This window comes from Myotis brandtii, unplaced genomic scaffold (assembly GCF_000412655.1).
Source record: "Myotis brandtii unplaced genomic scaffold, ASM41265v1 scaffold138, whole genome shotgun sequence".
Taxonomy (NCBI): domain Eukaryota; kingdom Metazoa; phylum Chordata; class Mammalia; order Chiroptera; family Vespertilionidae; genus Myotis; species Myotis brandtii.
The window spans coordinates 1,342,319-1,361,043 of NW_005354915.1; the positions used below are offsets into that span (position 1 = coordinate 1,342,319).

Here is an 18,725-nt window from a genome sequence, read left to right on the forward strand (position 1 = left end):
GAGCCCTTTCTGCAGAGGAAACATCTTTATTTGCTCAGACTAGTGAGGGGCCTGAGGCTCGGGCGATGGCAGGCCGCCCGAGAGGCGGTCCCAGCGTGGGGACCGAGGGCAGTGCTGAGCCGCTGACCGTGAGGATGCAGGCTCGGTGGGCTGTTTGGTTCCTGGCGACAGTCTGACCGTTCACGAGGCCCCGGTTACAGGGTCTGGTTCGTCGTGGGCACGGCCGGCTCACCGTGTCCGGGTCGGCGCGGACGCCTACTGCAGGAAGGCCCGCAGGAAGTCGTTGTAGGAGAGCCGGGAGGACAGCGTCTTGTCGTAGTACTCCAGGATGTGGAAGAACTCCTCCTCCGACAGGTTGATGCTGTACTGCCGCAGCACCTGCGGGAGCGGCTGCCAGGTGGGCGGGCGCCACCTGGTGCTGCCTCCAGTGTGGCCCCTCCAGTGTGGCCCCTCCAGTGTGCCCCCCTCCAGTGTATCCCCCTCCAGTGTGGCCCCCTCCAGTGTGCCCCCCTCCAGTGTATCCCCCTCCAGTGTATCCCCCTCCAGTGTATCCCCCTCCAGTGTATCCCCCTCCAGTGTATCCCCCTCCAGTGTATCCCCCTCCAGTGTATCCCCCTCCAGTGTATCCCCCTCCAGTGTATCCCCCTCCAGTGTATCCCCCTCCAGTGTATCCCCCTCCAGTGTATCCCCCTCCAGTGTATCCCCCTCCAGTGTATCCCCCTCCAGTGTATCCCCCTCCAGTGTATCCCCCTCCAGTGTATCCCCCTCCAGTGTATCCCCCTCCAGTGTATCCCCCTCCAGTGTATCCCCCTCCAGTGTATCCCCCTCCAGTGTATCCCCCTCCAGTGTATCCCCCTCCAGTGTATCCCCCTCCAGTGTATCCCCCTCCAGTGTATCCCCCTCCAGTGTATCCCCCTCCAGTGTATCCCCCTCCAGTGTATCCCCCTCCAGTGTATCCCCCTCCAGTGTATCCCCCTCCAGTGTATCCCCCTCCAGTGTATCCCCCTCCAGTGTATCCCCCTCCAGTGTATCCCCCTCCAGTGTATCCCCCTCCAGTGTATCCCCCTCCAGTGTATCCCCCTCCAGTGTATCCCCCTCCAGTGTATCCCCCTCCAGTGTATCCCCCTCCAGTGTATCCCCCTCCAGTGTATCCCCCTCCAGTGTATCCCCCTCCAGTGTATCCCCCTCCAGTGTATCCCCCTCCAGTGTATCCCCCTCCAGTGTATCCCCCTCCAGTGTATCCCCCTCCAGTGTATCCCCCTCCAGTGTATCCCCCTCCAGTGTATCCCCCTCCAGTGTATCCCCCTCCAGTGTATCCCCCTCCAGTGTATCCCCCTCCAGTGTATCCCCCTCCAGTGTATCCCCCTCCAGTGTATCCCCCTCCAGTGTATCCCCCTCCAGTGTATCCCCCTCCAGTGTATCCCCCTCCAGTGTATGCCCCTCCAGTGTATCCCCCTCCAATGTGCCCTCCCCCTCCAGTGTGCCTCCCCTCCAGTGTACCCCCCTCCAGTGTGCCCCCTGCAGCCCTCACCCCCTCCTCTTCTCTCCCCCATTTTCTCTCGTGAGGGCATTAGCGACACCACAGTCAGACTGTAGAGGGCACTGCTCAGCCAGACCCTTGCGTGGGGGTGAGCGTGCTGCCTTGGAGGCAGCTGGGGGCACGGGGCGCCCCTGAGGCAGGGCCAGGCTGCCGGCCTCTGCGTGGCCACGGCTGGGACCTCGCGTCAGCCCCTCCAATTCTGTCCTGTGGGTTCTGTGAGGCAAACTGGGCCCTGGGTCCCCACAGAGGCCAGGGCAGGCCCGCCGGGGGCCAGGGGCAGCTGGCTCTGGTGTGGGCCCTGAGGGGTGTCCCCAGGGGGGTGTAGAAGCCTTCGGGGGAGAACCTGGGGCCTGTGGGTGAGGGCAGCACTGCGCCCTCGATAACCTGGGGTCCCAGGAAGTGGGGTCTGGGAGAGCAGCTCCCACGCGGGCCTTCGCTGGGGACCGGCCCAGCCACTGGTATGTGGCACCTGCTTCCCGCTCAGAGGCTCACCTTCCGGAAGTCAGTCACCCCCACGAACCCCGTGCCCGCCTCGTCGTAGGACTTGAAGGTGCGGCGCATGGCCCGCCAGCAGTGCATGATCTTGGGCTGGATGCGCAGCAGCGCCGAGTAGAAGGAGGACGTCTCGGTCCCGGCTTCTTTCTGGAAAAGAGAAAAAGGAAACCGCCAGGAGCGTGAGAAAGGGGCGCTGCCTGGGCAGGTGCCGTGGACAGGCCGCCTGGGGAGTGGGGAGCCGGCTGTGAGCCCCCTGCTCATCCCCACTGCCCCCTCCCTGTGCCCCCTCCCTGCTCCCTGCGCGCCCCTCGCCCTGCGCGCCCCACAGGCTGGCTCCCGGCCAGAATGGAGCGGAACTCATAACAAGGCTGGCCGCCACCCCGCTGTTCACAGCTGCTGTGTGGGGCTATTGAAAACACCATTTCATTTCCACCTTCCTCCCCTCCTCCCCAAGCTGGGAGGAGGTAGGTCTCTCCACCCCCATTTCATGGATTGGGCAATGGAGGCTGGGAGAGGTGAGGAGGAGGGGTGGGGACTGACTGGGCTGTTGGCCTCCAGCAGTGGCCACGCCCTCCCCTGGGAGCCCCTCCCATGCCCTGGAGGGAGGACCCAGCTACCCGCCAACTTCCAAAGAGTTTTCGGACAGAAGAGGGTTCAGTGCGGGTTCCTTAGCGGTTACCATAACGCACAGGTGTTTACATGGCAAGGCTGTAATTACATCTAGTAATGAGACACTGTGGTTATTTCATTTAGGGGCGATTAGGTGGAGCCCCGCTAGTCTAGCCTCCGCCCAGTGCCGGCCGAGTGTCAGGGGGTGAGCTGTGGGCAACACCGAGCGCTGGGGGAGTCTGATGTTACCCGCACTGTGAGCACCACGCCCGGCGGATCCGCCTGCGCAGAACGCGGCGGACTCTGCCCGCTGGCTCTCCCGCACCCAGCCGGGCCAGAGAGGGATTTCCCAACCCAGGAGGCCCCTGAGGAAAGCAGCCCCCCAGCTGCTGAAGGCTGCAGAGGAGGCCCCCAAAGAACCAGACAGAGAAATGGCGCTTTAGCTTCTCCGCTGGGAGCCTGCTGGCTATGCAGAGGGGTCAGGATGGGCTGGACCAGGCCGCGGGCACCGCCTGTCAGTCACACCCAGGGCTGAACCACTGGGTTTGGGCTGTGGTCAGGCCCTCTGCCTGGAGGCCCAGGCTCCCAGCAGGCCCTGGGAGCAGCCATCACTCCCATAAACACAGTCAGTCGGACCCGCCCCTCCCTCCCCTCCCCCCCCAGAGACGCCTTGATTTGCTTCATGTTTTGGAAGGATCTGAGGAAGGTGAGTGGGTGAACACGTGCTTGAAGGGTGAGGGCGAGGGCGAGGGCCATTCAACTGCAAATGATCGAGGAAAAGCTAAACATGGGGGAGGGTGCCCCCTGCTATTTCAGCACTTAGGTCCTCTTCCCCTTCACAGAAACAGAAGAAAACGGTGGGTGTGGTTTATGCAGGAAAGATGGGGACTCCCCGCTCCCCCCGGAGAGGCCGTCTTGGATGGCGGATGCGCGGATATGCACTATGTTCCCGTTGTAAAGGCTTCCCTTTGCCTGCCCCCTGCACCTCCACCCCAGCTTGGCCTTTTCAGGGAACCGGCCCATCGCTCTCCAGGCAGCGGGCGCTGTCCCTGTTTGCCACACGCATGGTCCGGGCGGTCTGGGAAGAGCCATGACAACCAGGTGTCTGCCACCGTGAGTGGGAGAACCTGGGACTCAGGCTACTGACTGGCCCCCCGTCTGGGTCTCCGGAAGGAAGTCTTCGCAGCATTTCCAAGGGAGGACACTTGGAGCTGTTTGCGTGCTCCCAAAGCCCGATGGGCACTCACCTTCACCCAGAGGTCCCGCCTCCCCGCCCGAGCTCCCGCGTCCCAGGCACTGGCTGCAGGCCCACTGGCCTGACCCAGTGGCTATCCGCTCACCTGACAACTGCCCGGAGCTGGACAGGCCTTAAGGAATGGAGGACGTGAGGTAGCAAAGGATCGCTTGACAAGTGCATGGACACACGTCATATGTGTACATACATATATCACACATGTGTACATGTTTATATTATCCAGGTGGCAGCGAGGCTGGCGACACCCGATAGGGCAGCGGTTCTCAACCTGTGGGTCGCGACTCCTTTGGCGGTCGAATGACCCTTTCACAGGGGTCGCCTAAGACCATCCTGCATATCAGATATTTACATTATGATTCATAACAGTAGCAACATTACAGTTATGAAGTAGCAACGAAAATAATTTTATGGTTGGGTCACAACATGAGGAACTGTATTTAAAGGGCCAGAAGGTTGAAAACCACTGCGATAGGGGGTCCTCCCGCAGCCTCTGCATCGCTGCGCCCACCTTTACAGGAAGCGAGGGGATGCAAACTCGTGATGAGCTGGGGAACATGGGACCCTTTACCCCCGGACCCGCACGTGCTCCTGGCCAGCCTCGTACCATCTTGTCTGCGTTCTGGATCTTCATCCTCTGCATCAGCGAGGTCTCCTTGGCCCTCAGCCGCAGGACGCAGCTCTGGAGGAAGTCGCAGTAGGCAAACCGCCCGTTGTCCTTGAGGTCGTATTTCACCGTCAGCTGCTGGCTCTCCTCCTTGCTGAGATCCAGCTTGAATTTCTCCGCGAGAGCTAAGGGTGAGAGTGCAGTTCCGTCGGTGGCACTGCATTCATCCATCCATTCATCCATTTGCTTGTTCATTCATTCATCCATTCGCTCATTCATTCATTTGTTCATTCATTCATTCTTTTGTTCATTCATTCATTCATTCATTCGTTCGTTCGTTCATTCATTTGTTCATCACTTGCTGAGGTGCCATCTCTGCTTGAGACCCGTTTCACAGGCTCATGGGCGGTGGCTGGACAGAGTGGAAACAGACGTGCACAGGGCAAGCTAAGTGTGGCATGGAGGGAGGGGACCCCGCAGCCTGCTGGCCCCACCATCTGGTTTTGCGCAGTCCCCGTCGCCAGGGCACAGCAGTGTGGACAGAGTGCCATGGGAGCTACGACCAAGGAGTGGGCAGGGAGAGCAGAGTGGGGGGTCCGGGGAGGGAACTGTCAGAACGAAGGCTGAGTCAGGCCGAGCCTGTGTGAGGGCTCAGGCAGCTCCGAGTGCCAAGTGTGGGCCTGGAGCTCAGACTGGGCCTCCGACCGGCTTCGGAGGTGCACTCCCAGGGGTGCGGCGGCTGTGCGGATCGCAGGCGATGAGTTCTCATGTCAGGGGCGATCTCGGGCGCGCCATGCAGGTCAGGGCTAAGTCTGGGCTCTGACGAGGACCATGTGGACGCCACGTCAGTGGGTCCTTCCAGCTGCCCCGAGGTTGGCACGTGTCGGTGCCAGGCTCCCAGCTCCCCACTCGCTCGCTCTCAGGCGCAGCTCTGACCAGCGACAAAGCTCCAGCTGCTTTTGCAGTGGTGACTGAGCGTGGGGACTCCAGAGCACCAGGTTTTAGTTTAAGGTGGATCAGTGAGACTCCCTGTGACATCACATAGTAACTAAGTATGGAGGAGGGCAATGCTAGCTGGTTACTGAGGCTGAGGAGCAACACCAACACAAGTGGACGTTATGGAAACAGATGCATCAACCGAGCGCAGCCGGGAGACCAGCGTGCATGCGCGGCAGGGGTCCCTGCGCCCTGCACCGAGGTCACGGAGCCACGGGACAAGCTGGGGGTCGTGGGTGGGGCTATGGAACCTAGAGGAACTGTTAGCAAGTGCTGCTGGTGCTCCAACTTGCAGAGGCCACCAGCAGGGCAGAGAATGTAGAATGACTTCGGATACATTTTTACGGTGTTGAATTTGAATGGAATACTAAGGCAGGCAAGCCTGTCTGAGTAAGGCTCGGTGGCTGAAATGAGTTCCTGGTTAAAAAGGCAAAACAGCGATGCTGCTAATGACAACACAAATTTAGGCCCATGCGGCTCAAAATGAAAAGAACTAAGAACACGAGGAACTCAGGCAGGCAAAGCAGCAGTCGTGGCCATGAAATCAACGGAACAACATTGATTATTACTGATTTCATATTCTTGTATTTGTGTGTGTTGGGGTAGGAACTGTTCACGTAAGGAGTTTACACGTTGTTTCGTTTGTGTGTTTTGAGGCCATGGCTATCACAAAAGTAAATTCTATGAATACTGGGTTTCCCAAGAAAAATGCTTTCCTGAGAAGGACATCAGTCAAGGACATCAGTCAAGAAGACAGAGCTGAGGGCTTCAGGCAGAGGGGTGAGGGGTCAGATCGATGTCCCTGGAATTAAAATGCTGCAAAAACCATATGCAACAGCTGGTGGGAGTGTCCAAGTGCTGCACAGTGAGTCACTGGGAGCTGTGTGGGGCCTGCGCACCTGGCTTCCCTGTCTCCGCCTGTCCCGCCCCTTGCTGTCTGTCGCTGTCAGTCATTAACATGCACACACCCCCGGGACCCCAGCCAGGTCTGTGCTCTAACGCAGGGGTGACGCTCAGCGGGAGTCCAGGTGGGCTGGGCGTCCCTGTCCCTCCACACTTGTGTCTATCAAGGTCTCAGCCTGCCCTCGCCACCCAGATGCCTCCCCCCGGGGAAGGGCCTTGTGCCTGGAGGTGACCCTGTGTTACCCGGGACGGCCGGACGCACCCAGGAAGTCGGCCGCGGGGATGTCGCCCTGCCTGTGCGTGTCCCGCTCCTTGCACTCCCGCAGGAGCTCACGCCAGCAGCCCTGCACCCGCCTCCGGAGCCGGCTCTCGATGGGCTCGCAGTTCTGCAGCTGTGGGGTGCCCAGCACGGAGCCCGAGCTGCTGGCCGTCTGTGGGCGGAGAGAGAACTGTCTCATTGAAGGGTTAGAACGGGAGGAATAACAACAATCTACAGCATGACTCCGGGGGTGAGATTTGCAATCTCACAGGCAGTATCATCTCAGAAATAAAATGAGGAGCAAACATAGATGGTAGTTTTGCCGCTTAACCTGTGTTTCCGCTGGTGGGCTGTGTTTGTGCCAAATCACAGTGACTGCAGTACTTTCGGAAATAAGTATGTAGCCACGATTCAAATACAGAGAGATGCGAATTCAGTGTCACTGGTGCGTGTGCGTGTGAAGTGACAATGACATGTTTCACCAGGTGAAGTGTCTTATGAAAGAAAGGGACTCACTTGTCATTTGCAGGGACGCCCACCCTGTACTCGCCCTGGAATATGGGGTGCCCTGAAATTCTGTGGACCACGGAGGAGGCTGTTCTTGTGTTGTGTTTTCCATTTTTTGTTAATCCTCACCTGAGGATATTTTTCCATTGACTTTTAGGGAAAGTGGAAGAGAGAGGGAAAGACAGAGAGAAAAATCAATGTGAGAGAAACACATTGATTGGTTGCCTCCTGCACGAGCCCCAACCAGGGCCTGGGCTGGGGAGGAGCCTGCAACCAAGGTACACGCCCTTGACCGGAACCGAACCCGGGACCCTTTGGTCTGCAGGCTGACGCTCTACCCACTGAGCCTAACCAGCTAGGGACTATTTTCCACTTAAAAACAGAACTGAATCGGGCCCAGACGTCCCCCTGAACGCTACCTGGACACCTGGCCAACGCATGGTTGTCTACTATGTGACCAACTCGGTTGAATTCCTGGTCTTTCTGCCAAACCCTCTGCTGCCTGTGCCGCCCCATCTGGGGCGATGACAGGCCCGTCCTCCCGTCCCCTCCCGGGCTCCCCTGCCTCCTCACAGTCCACACAGAGAGGGTCGGGACGTCCTGTTTTCTCCGCCTCAGAGACGCACCGAGTGTCTGATATGGGCCCAGCCCGGGGCCACGAGGCTCTGAGCCCGCAGCGCCCGCCCGCCTTGCCCGCCCTCCGCACCCGCAGCCCAAGCCTCATGCACACGTGCAGCCCCGCCGCTGAGTCAGGCCTGCGCTTGGACACCCGAGGCCATGCGTTTCCTGTGGCAGCTCTCACAGGCCTACAGACTTGGTGGCTTGAAACAACCCACTTACCCTCTCCCAGAGGTTGCGGTGTGGGCAGGGCTGTGCCTTCCTGGGGCCAGAGGGAGACCCTAGTTCTGGCCTGTCCCCTATAGAGCCCACGATGTCGGCTCATCTTTCTCAAACCGCACCTCTCCACGGGACCCTTCACCTCCCTGGTCCCCACCTGCAGGCCCCACCTGCAGGGGCTTGGAAAGGCCTGTCCTAGTCAGCGGATCAGCAGCTAATTCCACCTGCGACCGTGACCCCTGCCATGTGCGGCGACCTGTCCCAGGCCGGGCACTGGGTCGGGGACATCTTCGGGGGCTCCTGACCCCTCCTTCTCTACGCGCCATCTTTAACTTCTCGCGTTCACTGTTTGCTGCCCACCACCCCCGCCACCCCCCGCGCCCGTGGGCCCCGCAGGGCAGGCACTGCTCTTCTCAGCTATGGAGAGGACCAGCTCCCGTGGGTGCATGTACGCCGAGGACAACTTTGTGTCCTCCAGGGAGGCACCATGGCGGCTGACCTCTCAGCCACCCTCCCCAACACGCTGTCACTCTTCCTGCTGAGGAGGCGGGGCCTCGGGGCCGCCCCTCCCTCACCAGGCTGGCCAGGGCTGTAGTCAGACAGGCTGGGGTTTGAAATCGGGTCTCCAGGTACCGTCTGAGGGACCCTGAGTGCGTGAGGCATGTGCACTGTGGAGCGGGGGAGGCAGGCTTCCCTGGGGCACAGGGCACCACCCACCTTCTCGGCTTTCTGGCCGGGATGATGGCAGCCTGGCTGCCATGAGTCCCCTGTCTCCCCACACCTCTTCCTGCCTCCAATCCTCCTTACTCACCCCTTCCCTCCCCCCTTCCTCCCCTCAGGTCGGCTCCTGCCCTATGACCCCATCCCAGGCTCCCCTGTGCGCCTCCCCAGGCACCCACACCCGTGGGAACACAGGGGACCCACCAGGGGGCCTGCGGGCCTGGGCAAGGCGACATGGACCCCAGGAGTGAGAACTCACACACTGCTGGCTCCGCGGTTTGGTCCCTGCTTTCGGGGAGTCTCCGGTGGGCGGTGACCCCACAGCTCTGCCTCCTTCCGAGGTGGCGGGGACGTCGCACCTTCTGTGGGCCTTGGCTGAGTCGCCGCTGCTGGGCGGGGTGGCTGTCTTCTCGGAGCTGAACCTGCTCAGGAAGTCCAGGTACCGCAGCCGCCCCTTGGCGGTGACCGGCATCTCCTTCCAGAGCCTGTCGAACTGCGAGGAAGCAGAGGGCAGGCCCAGGGTCAGCGCAGACCACTGGGAACCCCGCCCAGGGAGGCAGCCCTCATGAGGGTGGGGCTCCAGCTCAATAAAAAATTTAGAAAGAAAACCGATTCAGCCTCCACTCGCTCGGTGGAGCCTCCAGAAGCCTGAACAAGCGAGGACAAGAGGATGTTCATGGCTCTGAGGGACATTTTTAAATTGATTGGGCCTCCGTGAGCAGTTTAAGGCCTGAAACCTTGTGATCAGTCATGAGCGGAGCCAACCCCTGGCCTGTGGTCCTGCCTGCCCAGCCAGACTCCCTCCTCCTCTTCCTTCTTTCCTCCTCCTCCTTCCTCCTCCCCCTCTTTCCTCCCCCTCCTTCCTCCTCTCCCTCCTTCCTCCCCCTCCAGGCACCTGACTCCCTCCTCCTCCTCCTCCAGTCACCTGGCTCCCTCCTCTTCCTCCTCCTCCCCCTCCAGGCACCTGACTCCTTCCTCCTCCTCCTCCTCCAGGCATCTGACTCCTCCCTCCTCCTCCTCCTCCTCCTCCTCCTCCCCCCTCCCCCCCACCCCCCCCCTCTTCCCCTCCCTCCTCCTCTTCCTCATATACCTCTAGTGACCCTCCTCCTCCTCCTCCTCCTCCTCCTCCTCCAGGCACCTGACTCCTTCCTCCTCCTCCTCTTCCTCCTCCTCCCCCTGCAGGCACCTGGCTCCCTCCTCCCCCGGCAGGCACCCGAGCTCTGCAGGCAGCTCCCCGTGACAGCCCTCGGCCTGTGCTGGCCTCCACAGTTTACCCCTGAGGTAATGCTGCCTCACACCGGTGGCAAGGCAGGCGTCTGGGATACCGGGAGAGGCTCGTGCCTTGCCCGGGCGCTGTCTGGTATCACGGGCTGTGACAGAGCCACATGCAGTGGTACGGACACAGCCAATGACCCAGTGCCCCCCGAAGGAGCCACTGCAAATGGGCCCGGGCCTTCAGGGCGCCAGGAAGGATGTAACTTGCTTGCAACTGTGTTTTTATAACCCTAAGGCCCCGTGGAGCCCCGCCTCCGGCACATGTGGGGGAGCAGCAGCTCCGATCAGCAAAGGAGGGCCTGTCCCCGTCCTTCCCACGCACCTGGCGTTGGCCAGAAACCCAAGTCGCTCCTGGGCTCCCCTGGGGTTTTCCAGAAGCAAGTGAAAGGGACCGCGTCTATTCCAGGTCTATTTGGAATTCTGGGAATGACGCGGTGAGGGGTGAAGGGTGAGGGGTGAAGGGAGAATGTTCTTGGCCCCAAGAGGGGAAGATGGTTTAGTTGAGGACAATATTCCTGATTTATTTCTTTAACTTTTTCTTTCAAACTAATCATAGGTTTGCAGGAAGTTGCAAGAATGGGACGGAGGGGTCCCCCGTCCCCTCCACCCCATCTCCCCGGAGGTCACACCTCCTGGACCCACTGCAGAGCCAGGAGCTGAGCGGTGCAGCAGATGTAGGTTCCTGAGGAAAAGCTACTGGTGGGGTGGGGGGAAGGGAGGGGCCTGGAGAAACGACCACCTTCCCAAACAGCACAGTCTCCGCCAGTCGCCACCCAGCTCACGCCGTCCCGTCGTGCGGGCCTGACTGCGGGGACGCAGGCCGTGGCGGAGACGGGCTGCGTGTCTGTAGGAAGCAGCCTTTACACATACGTGCTTGACTGGGGGGAGGGGCCGATGCGCTGGGGACGGTGAAGCTCTTAGAGGAAAATTAACATCCAGTTCCCTGTTCTGAACGGCACATATGCAGAGCGCCATTCATCCCATCTATAATTAGAGTAAAATTGTACCCAGTTCAATGAGAAGCCTTTATTAGGAGAGCCTTCATTAGGTGGCCCGTAGAATAAGAAATGCGCATGTATTCATCTGAAAGGCTTCGCTCGCTTAGAGTGACAGCAGTTCCTGCTCGAGGGGACAGAATCATTGGGACTAGCGTTTCATGTTATTTCGCCAAAAGCATCAGAACGCCTGAAAATGCTGATGTCTCAGCAAAGGTAAGTCTGATGCTCATCTGATGAGTGTCTCTGACGACTTCATCCTTCTGGGTAGTGAGGTCCCGGCCTAAGGGGTGAGGGCGGCTTGCTGACCGCCCCTCCCCGTGGACACTCCTCCAATGAGGGGAGGACCCAGCTTCCAGGGGAGGGGGACATTTCCACGGGCCTGCAGGAGGCTCCGGGCTGAGCCTGAGCAGGACCAGGAGGAGCGGGGGAGCGGCCTCCACAGTATGTGGGGTTTCCTTCTGCACCCGAGTTACCCTCGGGAACCGGGCAATGGTGTCTTTGAGGACTGGAGCGGGCCTGTACCAGGGCAGCATTTTGGGGTGCAGGGAAACCCTCTTCTGCGAGGGGGTCACTGGTGCTGTGCTGTCAGCTGTTCGGTCCCTGGCTTTCGGGGGTAGGGGGTGCTCCTACACCGGACACTGTTCACTCCCGGGACCTGCTGGGCCCCGGCTGTGCCAGGTTCCGCTTTGCATTTGGGGTACAGTGAGGAGCAAGCACCCCCGCACCCTCAGCTCTCCGACGGGCTCGAGAAGTTCTGATTGTGCAGGTATCTGGCCTTTTCTCGTTGTTGGGGTGGGAGTGGCACCCTGTCGCTTGTGGACAGTGGGACAGCCGGGGTGGCATGCCCGCAGCGGGCGTGGGGAGCAGCCCCAGAGCATCCGGGAGCCCAGCCGCAGAGCCAAGGACCAAGGAGGGTGAGGCGGGAGCTGGACGGACGAGCCGCCTGCAGGCTCCAGGAGGGCCGCTCGGTCGGTCGGGCGGGACTGGCCTCTGCTCTCCCACGCCCAGGGCTGCTCCAGGGGCGAGGAGCAGCACAGTGGTGGCTGGAGCTAAAGGCAATTTGACTTTAAAAATAAAAGTGAGCCCTAGCCAGTTTGGCTCAGTGGATAGAGCGTCGACCTGCGGACTCAAGGGTCCGGGGTTCGATTCCCGGTCAGGGGCACATGTCTGGGTTGCAGGCTCGATCCCCGGTGTGGGATGTGCAGGAGGCAGCCAATCAATTATTCTCTCTCATCACTGATGTTTCTATCCCTCTCTCCCTCTCCCTTCCTCTCTGCATCAATAAATATATGTAAAAGAATAAAAAATAAAAGTGATCCTTTTTGCTCCGATAGAAATGGTGCCATCCATGCCTGCTGCAGACACAGAGGGCTCTGCGAGTCTTCAGTGAGGTGAAAACAAACCAGCCACAGCCACAGTCCCTCCCCAGAACAAACAAAACCCAAACCCCCACCGTTCAGGCATTTCACAAGGAGAGTTTGGCGTGGGGAGGTGGCCTTGCTCAGGCCCCGCTCAGGGCGCCAACCCAACGCCCACTACCTGCTCGTCCGTCAGCACTTGGACGTGGCGCGTGCAGATGGCCCTGAACTCCTCCCGGGAGACGGTGCCGGCCTTCGCGGTGTCGAAGTTCTGGAACTCCTGGGCGATGGCCTGGTAGCGGGCCTCCACGGCTCTGTGCAGCCGGGCCAGGATCTCGCGGTTGGCCACTTCCTTGGGAGACCTGGGGGGCGGGCCCTTGGGCATCTTCTCGGCCCACTCAGAGGCATTCTGGGAAAAGAGAATGGAAATGGATCCGATTAGTAAATACAGATGGTCCCTGGGCTCTGGGCCCGTCACCCGCAGGTCCCGGGAGTCCCAGCTGCGGAAGACGGCCTGGAGACAAGGCGGCCCTGACACGGGTCTACACAGGCCCCGAACACGGGCTCCTACTTAGCTTCATAAAGGAGCAGAACTGAGTCCCCCCACAGGGCAGGGCGACAGGGCCGGCCTGGCGGGCCCAGCTTTCACGCGTCCATTCGCTGGTCTCCGTCCCTCTAAGGAGGGCAGTGAGCGCCTGCTCTGCCTGGTAAGGGGCTCACCAGGGCCGGGCCTGCCGCCTGCTTTCATCTCGGACTCCCTTCTTCACCACAATAGGAATCAGAGGGCAGTGCTGAGGGCTGTCCCTGCTGCAGCCCCGCTCCTGGCTAAGGGCCCCTCACGTGGGAACCCTTCGAGGGGGCGCGGGGCACTGGGAGGTGGGAGAGCGGCCCTTTCCGGCCTTGTGACGCTGTCCACGGTGCTGGGGGCCGGACAGCCTGGGCTCCGGGGAAAAGGGCCCGGGAACAGGGGCCACAGAGGGCTCCTGGGAGGTGAGGTGGGAGGCCCGGGAGGGCAGCAGCCCACACTCAGCACCCGCTGAGCCTGAAGTGGGCAGATGGGACAAGAGGACCAGCAGACAAGGGGGAGGGACTGGTGACCATCAGCGGAGGCTGGAGACGCGAGGATCTCTGTCTGTCCTGGGGGCACCAGCGAGACTGGGCTCCACGAGGAAGTCAGGCGTGGGAGACGGGGCTCAGAGGGCGAAGCCATGGGGGCAGCTGGCCCTGAGACTCCGGCGAGGAGAGAGGCCCGGAGTGGGTGGGGCAGGGGCGTGTGCGGGAGGCAACCAATTGAGGTGTCTCTCTCACATCGCTGTTTCTCTCTCTCTCTCTGTCTCTCCCTCCCTCTTCCACTCTCTCTAAAAATCAATGGAAAAAAATATCCTTGGGTGAGAATTAACAACAACAAAAACTAGATAATTTTCACATTAGTCAGAGTATTCCAGAATATGGAAAAGGAGACACAGCAGCCCAGTTGGCTATAGATTACCCCACCCTAATACCTAACAGAAAAATAGGATAAAGCAAATACTTTAAGGAAAAAATATAAACCAACCTAATTTATGGACATTAATGCAAAGACATGAATATTTTTTAAAAGAAAGCCACTAGGAATGTTTAGCACCACATTTAAGACCGGCACACCCCGTTTAAGCAGGGTTTATTCTAAGCATAAGGATCTTTGAGAATTAGCAAATCCTTCCATTCCTTCCATTAGCAAAGCTCATGTCAACAGAGGGCAAAAGGCATCAAGTCCCGGCCGCCATCCCTGATAGAAATGGTGCAGAGTGGACTGGAAAGGACAAACCATGGAGAAACGAGGTGCACGTCCCTCGTGGCTACTTGGCCCACAGTGAGCCTGTTAGGCGCCATCTGCAAGCACACGATGTGGGTGAAACGCTAAGCATTTCCATCAGAGTCAGAGACGAGAGAGGCACCTGTCGGCCCTGCTAGTCACACGCTCAGGGCCTCCAGCTTCTGGGATAAGGCAAGATGGTGAAATGAAGCTTCAGCAGAAATAAACATTGAAAAAATAAGATTTATCCTTGTTTGTGGGTAGGAGTCTACAACTAGAAAATCTCAAAACCATCAGGAAAGTGGCTGGATCCAAGCTAAACACATGACAAAACAACACTGGGTTTTAATCCCATATAATAAAAGCTTAGTATGCAAATTGTCCCCTTGACTGGGAGGTTGTTCCGGAGTTTGACCAGGGGGCGGGGCCGGCCGGGGGAAGGGAGGGAGGCCCCGGCAGCCACTAGGGACCCTACCAGTGCACTAATTTTGTGCACCGGGCCTCTAGTAGTAATTATAACCAGTTAGAAACTGTACTGTGAACTAACTCCACAGTCACACAGAGGACAAGGCTGCTGAGTGCAAACCTCGATCAAGAAATGTACACATTGTATGGGAGGTTATTACAGAAAGACTGGAATGAATGGAGAGACATACTGTGTACCTGGATGTGAGAAAATTTATCATTTCCAAAGATAAGAGTGTAAGTAAATGTAGTAAGATTCTAATAAAAATACCAATGGACATTTGGAGGAATTATTAGACATACTGATATTAAATTGCTATCTATAATAATAAAAGCATAATATGCTAATTAGAACAGACAGCCAAAAGTCCTTCCAGATGTCCTTCTGGACCAGTGGTTCTCAACCTTCCTAATGCCGCGACCCTTTAATACAGTTCCTCGTAAAATTATTTTTATTGCTACTTCATAACTGGAATTTTGCTACTGTTATGAATCATAATGTAGATATCTGATATGCAGGATGTATTTTCATTGTTCGTGACCCATAGGTTGAGAACCGCTGTTAAATATGGACAAAGCCATGGCGGCTGCGAGGGCCAAGGAGGGCAGAGGGCAGCCGCGGCAGCAGGGTGATCAGGGCAGTGTCTTCCCCTGATCAGCCGGTTGCCTCCTGCAGAGGGAGGCCAGACTGCGGCTTAGGCCCGCTTCCCATGGGGAGTGGGCCTAAGCCATCAGTAGGACATCCCCTGAAGGCTGTCGACTGTGTGAGGGAGCAGGCTGGGCTGAGGGACCCCTCCTCCTCCCCGCCGTGTGCACGAATTTTTGTGCACTGGAGCCTCTAGTAGAAAAGTAAGTATATGAGCACTGCCATGACACTTTGGAAAAGGCTAGTAAGGAAGTTTTGGACCTACCAGATATTAAAATGCCATGAACATGATGTGATCAAAATGGACAGGGAGGTCTGTAAATACGCAACAACCTGCGGAGACCCTCTCTGACTATTAGGGAAACAGCTCTGCATTGCGGCTGAGCTGTTACGTCACAGGCCCATTTGTTACAGCATCACACGTCACAGAGAACAGGGCGGTGGGTCCCAGGGTAACCCTGGGCAAGGCAAAGCACCCAGTTCCATGAGGGAGGTTCTGTCTTCCCTCCTGGGCCATTAACTTCCAAACACAGGCCTGCTGAGGGCTCCGCCTCGGCCGGAGGAGTGTCCCTCCAGCCGCTTAGGCCCGGAGTCCCCGTGACATTCCTTTCTGTCACCACATCCAAACCCCACACAGACCCCATGGCCCCGCTTGTGGTGTGGACCCCCCTCGCCTCCGGGCCGGGCCGGCCACGCCTGGCACCGATTACTCCACCCTCTCCTGCTGCCGCTCAGTCATTTCCCGAGAACGGTCTTTCTAAAGCACGCACGCCTGAGCACTGCACGCTCCGCGATGGTGCGGCGGGCGTGGGAGTGGAAGGTGGATACCTGGGAGCCAGGAGCCTGGCTGCTCTTCAGGGCAGGGGTCCCGAGGCCGGGGGTGGGGGCCGTCTGGTTGTGAGGGACGCTCATGAGGGGCTGGTCTCAGAGCTCCGCTAGATGAGCCTGAGAAGGTCCCGGATGTGACTCTGGCCCCTGCCATCCACCTGTGCAGAGCTCAGGTCCCTCCTGGGTCCCAGAGTCCCAGACCTGAGGGTGTGACACAGGAGCAGGTGATGTGCTCACAGAGGATGAGCTCCTGACACACCCAGTGGCCGGCCATTCAGGGGCTCCCAGGAGACCTGCGGGAGCGGGGCACGCAGTGACCCTCCGGTAGCCTCAGCGCAGGCGGGTGGAGCAGAGGATGACCAGGCGTGTGCTCTGAGGCGCGGGGGCGCGGGGGCCCTGGGCCCTGGACACACCTGACGCAAGGGCCTCCGAGGAGGAACCGCAACCCGGGAGGTAGAGGAAGTGCAGGTGCAAATCCACTGACCACCTGTGGCCACAGGTGTCACTGTCCCCCCTCAGCGAGCTGATGGACGCGCAGGGAGGGGCGGGGGAGGGCTGGAATCAGGGAACCAGCAGAGGGGGTGCTGCCGGCGCTGCCTGCAGAGGGGCGACCCTCTGTCACCTGCCTGAGCGCAGCAGGAGGCCGGGCCTCACGGGGTGGGAAGGGCCGGAGGGGGGTGCGCGTGGCTGGATACAGCTGTCGGAGGTGCATTTGCCGCCAGTGCAGACATCCCTTCACTGTTTGCAAAAGTAATCATTGCGTGTTTGCTGTAAAGACTTAGAAACAACAGGCACAAAGAAAAAACAAGCCCTAGCCGGTTTGGCTCAGTGGATAGAGCATCAGCCTGCAGACTGGGGGGTCCGAGGTTCAATTCCAGTCAAGGGCATGTACCTTGGTTGCAGGCATATCCCCAGTAGGGGGTGTGCAGGAGGCAGCTGATCGATGTTTCTCTCTCATCGATGTTTCTCTCTCATCGATGTTTCTCTCTCATCGATGTTTCTAACCCTCTCTATCCCTCTCCCTTCCTCTCTGTAAAAAATCAATAAAATATATTTTAAAAGAAAGAAAAAGAAAAAACAAAATCCTCAGCAACCCCCGCGGCACTGTTGCCCCTGCCCAGGTGCACGAGGGATGGGCCGCTGACCCGAAGGTCCCCAGGCCCCGAGGACGTGCCCCAACTGCTCCCACCCCTGAGGCCCACTCCCCCAGCAGAGCTGCCTGAGGACAAGGCTGGGGGCCTGGGAGGCGCCCACATTCGGACTCCAGGGTGCCCGCCGCGGCCAGCCTTGCTCTGGAGGCAGGAAGCGCAGACGGCTCCTGGTCTGGTGCATTTGTGTCCCGCACTTGTCAGGTGATCATCAGTCTGAATGGGGAAAACTGCGCTTTTCCTAGAACCAGAAGAAATGCATCTCCTAATCGGAAAAGACACAAAGAAACAATGTCCCAACAGATGGAGCCTAGGCCCCGAGAGCCGACCAATCACGCCTCCCTTCATGGGGTGCACCTCGATTTTAAAGCACCGCTTGTCTCCTATGGTAAAACGCAAGTCCCCAGGCCGGTGGCTCAGGTGACTGGGGTCGTCCCGTGCACCAAGAGCTCAGGGCACCTGCCTGGGTTGTGGGCTTGATGCCCTGGAGGGCGTGTGCAGGAGGCAGCTGATCCATGTTTCTCTCTCTCCCTCTCCCGTCCTCTCTCCAAACGGGTCACCAACCTTGCGGACCTTATGGACCACCACTGGTCCACGGACCGCCGGTTGGCGACCGCTGCTCTAAAGTAAGTAACATTTTTTGAAAGTCATAGCTTTACAGTGTGAACTTGTCGTTCTGAATCCTGTCATTCTGTGAGTTAGCCAGTGGCTGTCCCAACATTGGGGGTCAGAGGGAGGCAGCCGGTGGGGGCCTGCCCACCCCTTCCGCCCAGCTCCAGGGTTCTCTGCCCACAACCAGATGCCTCTGACCCTGCCTTGGACTCAACTAGGGCTTCTCCCAGGGCACAGGCTGCGGCTGCCAAGTGGGGAGTGCCCTGCAGCAGGTGCTGGGATCCCAGCCCACGTCCTTCCCCTGGCAGCTCAGGCCAGACCTGCCATCATTCAGCGCCGCACACCAGCCCAGAGCCCGCCTGGCCGGGGGCACGGCTGGAGGGAGGGGCACCGTCCTCCACGCTCTGCCCGGTGCACGGAGCGGGACTCGGCGAGGGCCAGACTCCAGCCGAGTGTCAGTCACTCTGTCTACAGCTGTGCCGTGGGACTGGCCCCAGAACAGAGCCCACTCTCCTGTCAACAGCTATGCCCGCGCATGTCCTTGCTGACTGATACAATCCATCGTCTCCTGAGCCACCTCTCCCCAGACAGGGACGGAGCACAGGACAGCGCGGGGGGCTGGACGGACCAACCAGGGAAACACGCACATCCATTTGTTCCCTATGTGCACAGCCTTCAGGCCCCCTTTCTGCTGTTCTCCCTGGCGTCTCGCCCTGTGACTCTGGGTCCCTCTGTCTCGTGACTCTGCCCTTTGCCCTGTTGACTCTGGGGTCCCCCCTCTGCCCTGTGACTCTGGGGTCCCCCCTCTGTCCTGTGACTCTGGGGTCCCCCCTCTGTCCCGTGACTCTGCCCTTTGCCTTGTTGACTCTGGGGTC

At 59.3% G+C, this 18,725-nt stretch overlaps 1 protein-coding gene across 1 annotated transcript in view; it reads right to left on the minus strand.

Moving 5' to 3' along the window:
- Positions 1–16: 16 nt before the first annotated feature.
- The window catches only part of EFCAB6 (EF-hand calcium binding domain 6), a 169,581-nt gene continuing 150,872 nt past the window's right edge, over positions 17–18,725 (minus strand). Inside the window, exons 28-33 of the mRNA XM_014535127.1 lie at positions 12,538–12,765; positions 8,985–9,218; positions 6,665–6,833; positions 4,504–4,688; positions 2,033–2,182; positions 17–378 (exon numbers count right to left, since the gene is read on the minus strand). Coding sequence (XP_014390613.1) covers positions 256–378; positions 2,033–2,182; positions 4,504–4,688; positions 6,665–6,833; positions 8,985–9,218; positions 12,538–12,765 — 1,089 coding nt within the window. The 3' untranslated portion in view covers positions 17–255. The remainder of the gene's footprint in view (positions 379–2,032; positions 2,183–4,503; positions 4,689–6,664; positions 6,834–8,984; positions 9,219–12,537; positions 12,766–18,725) is intronic.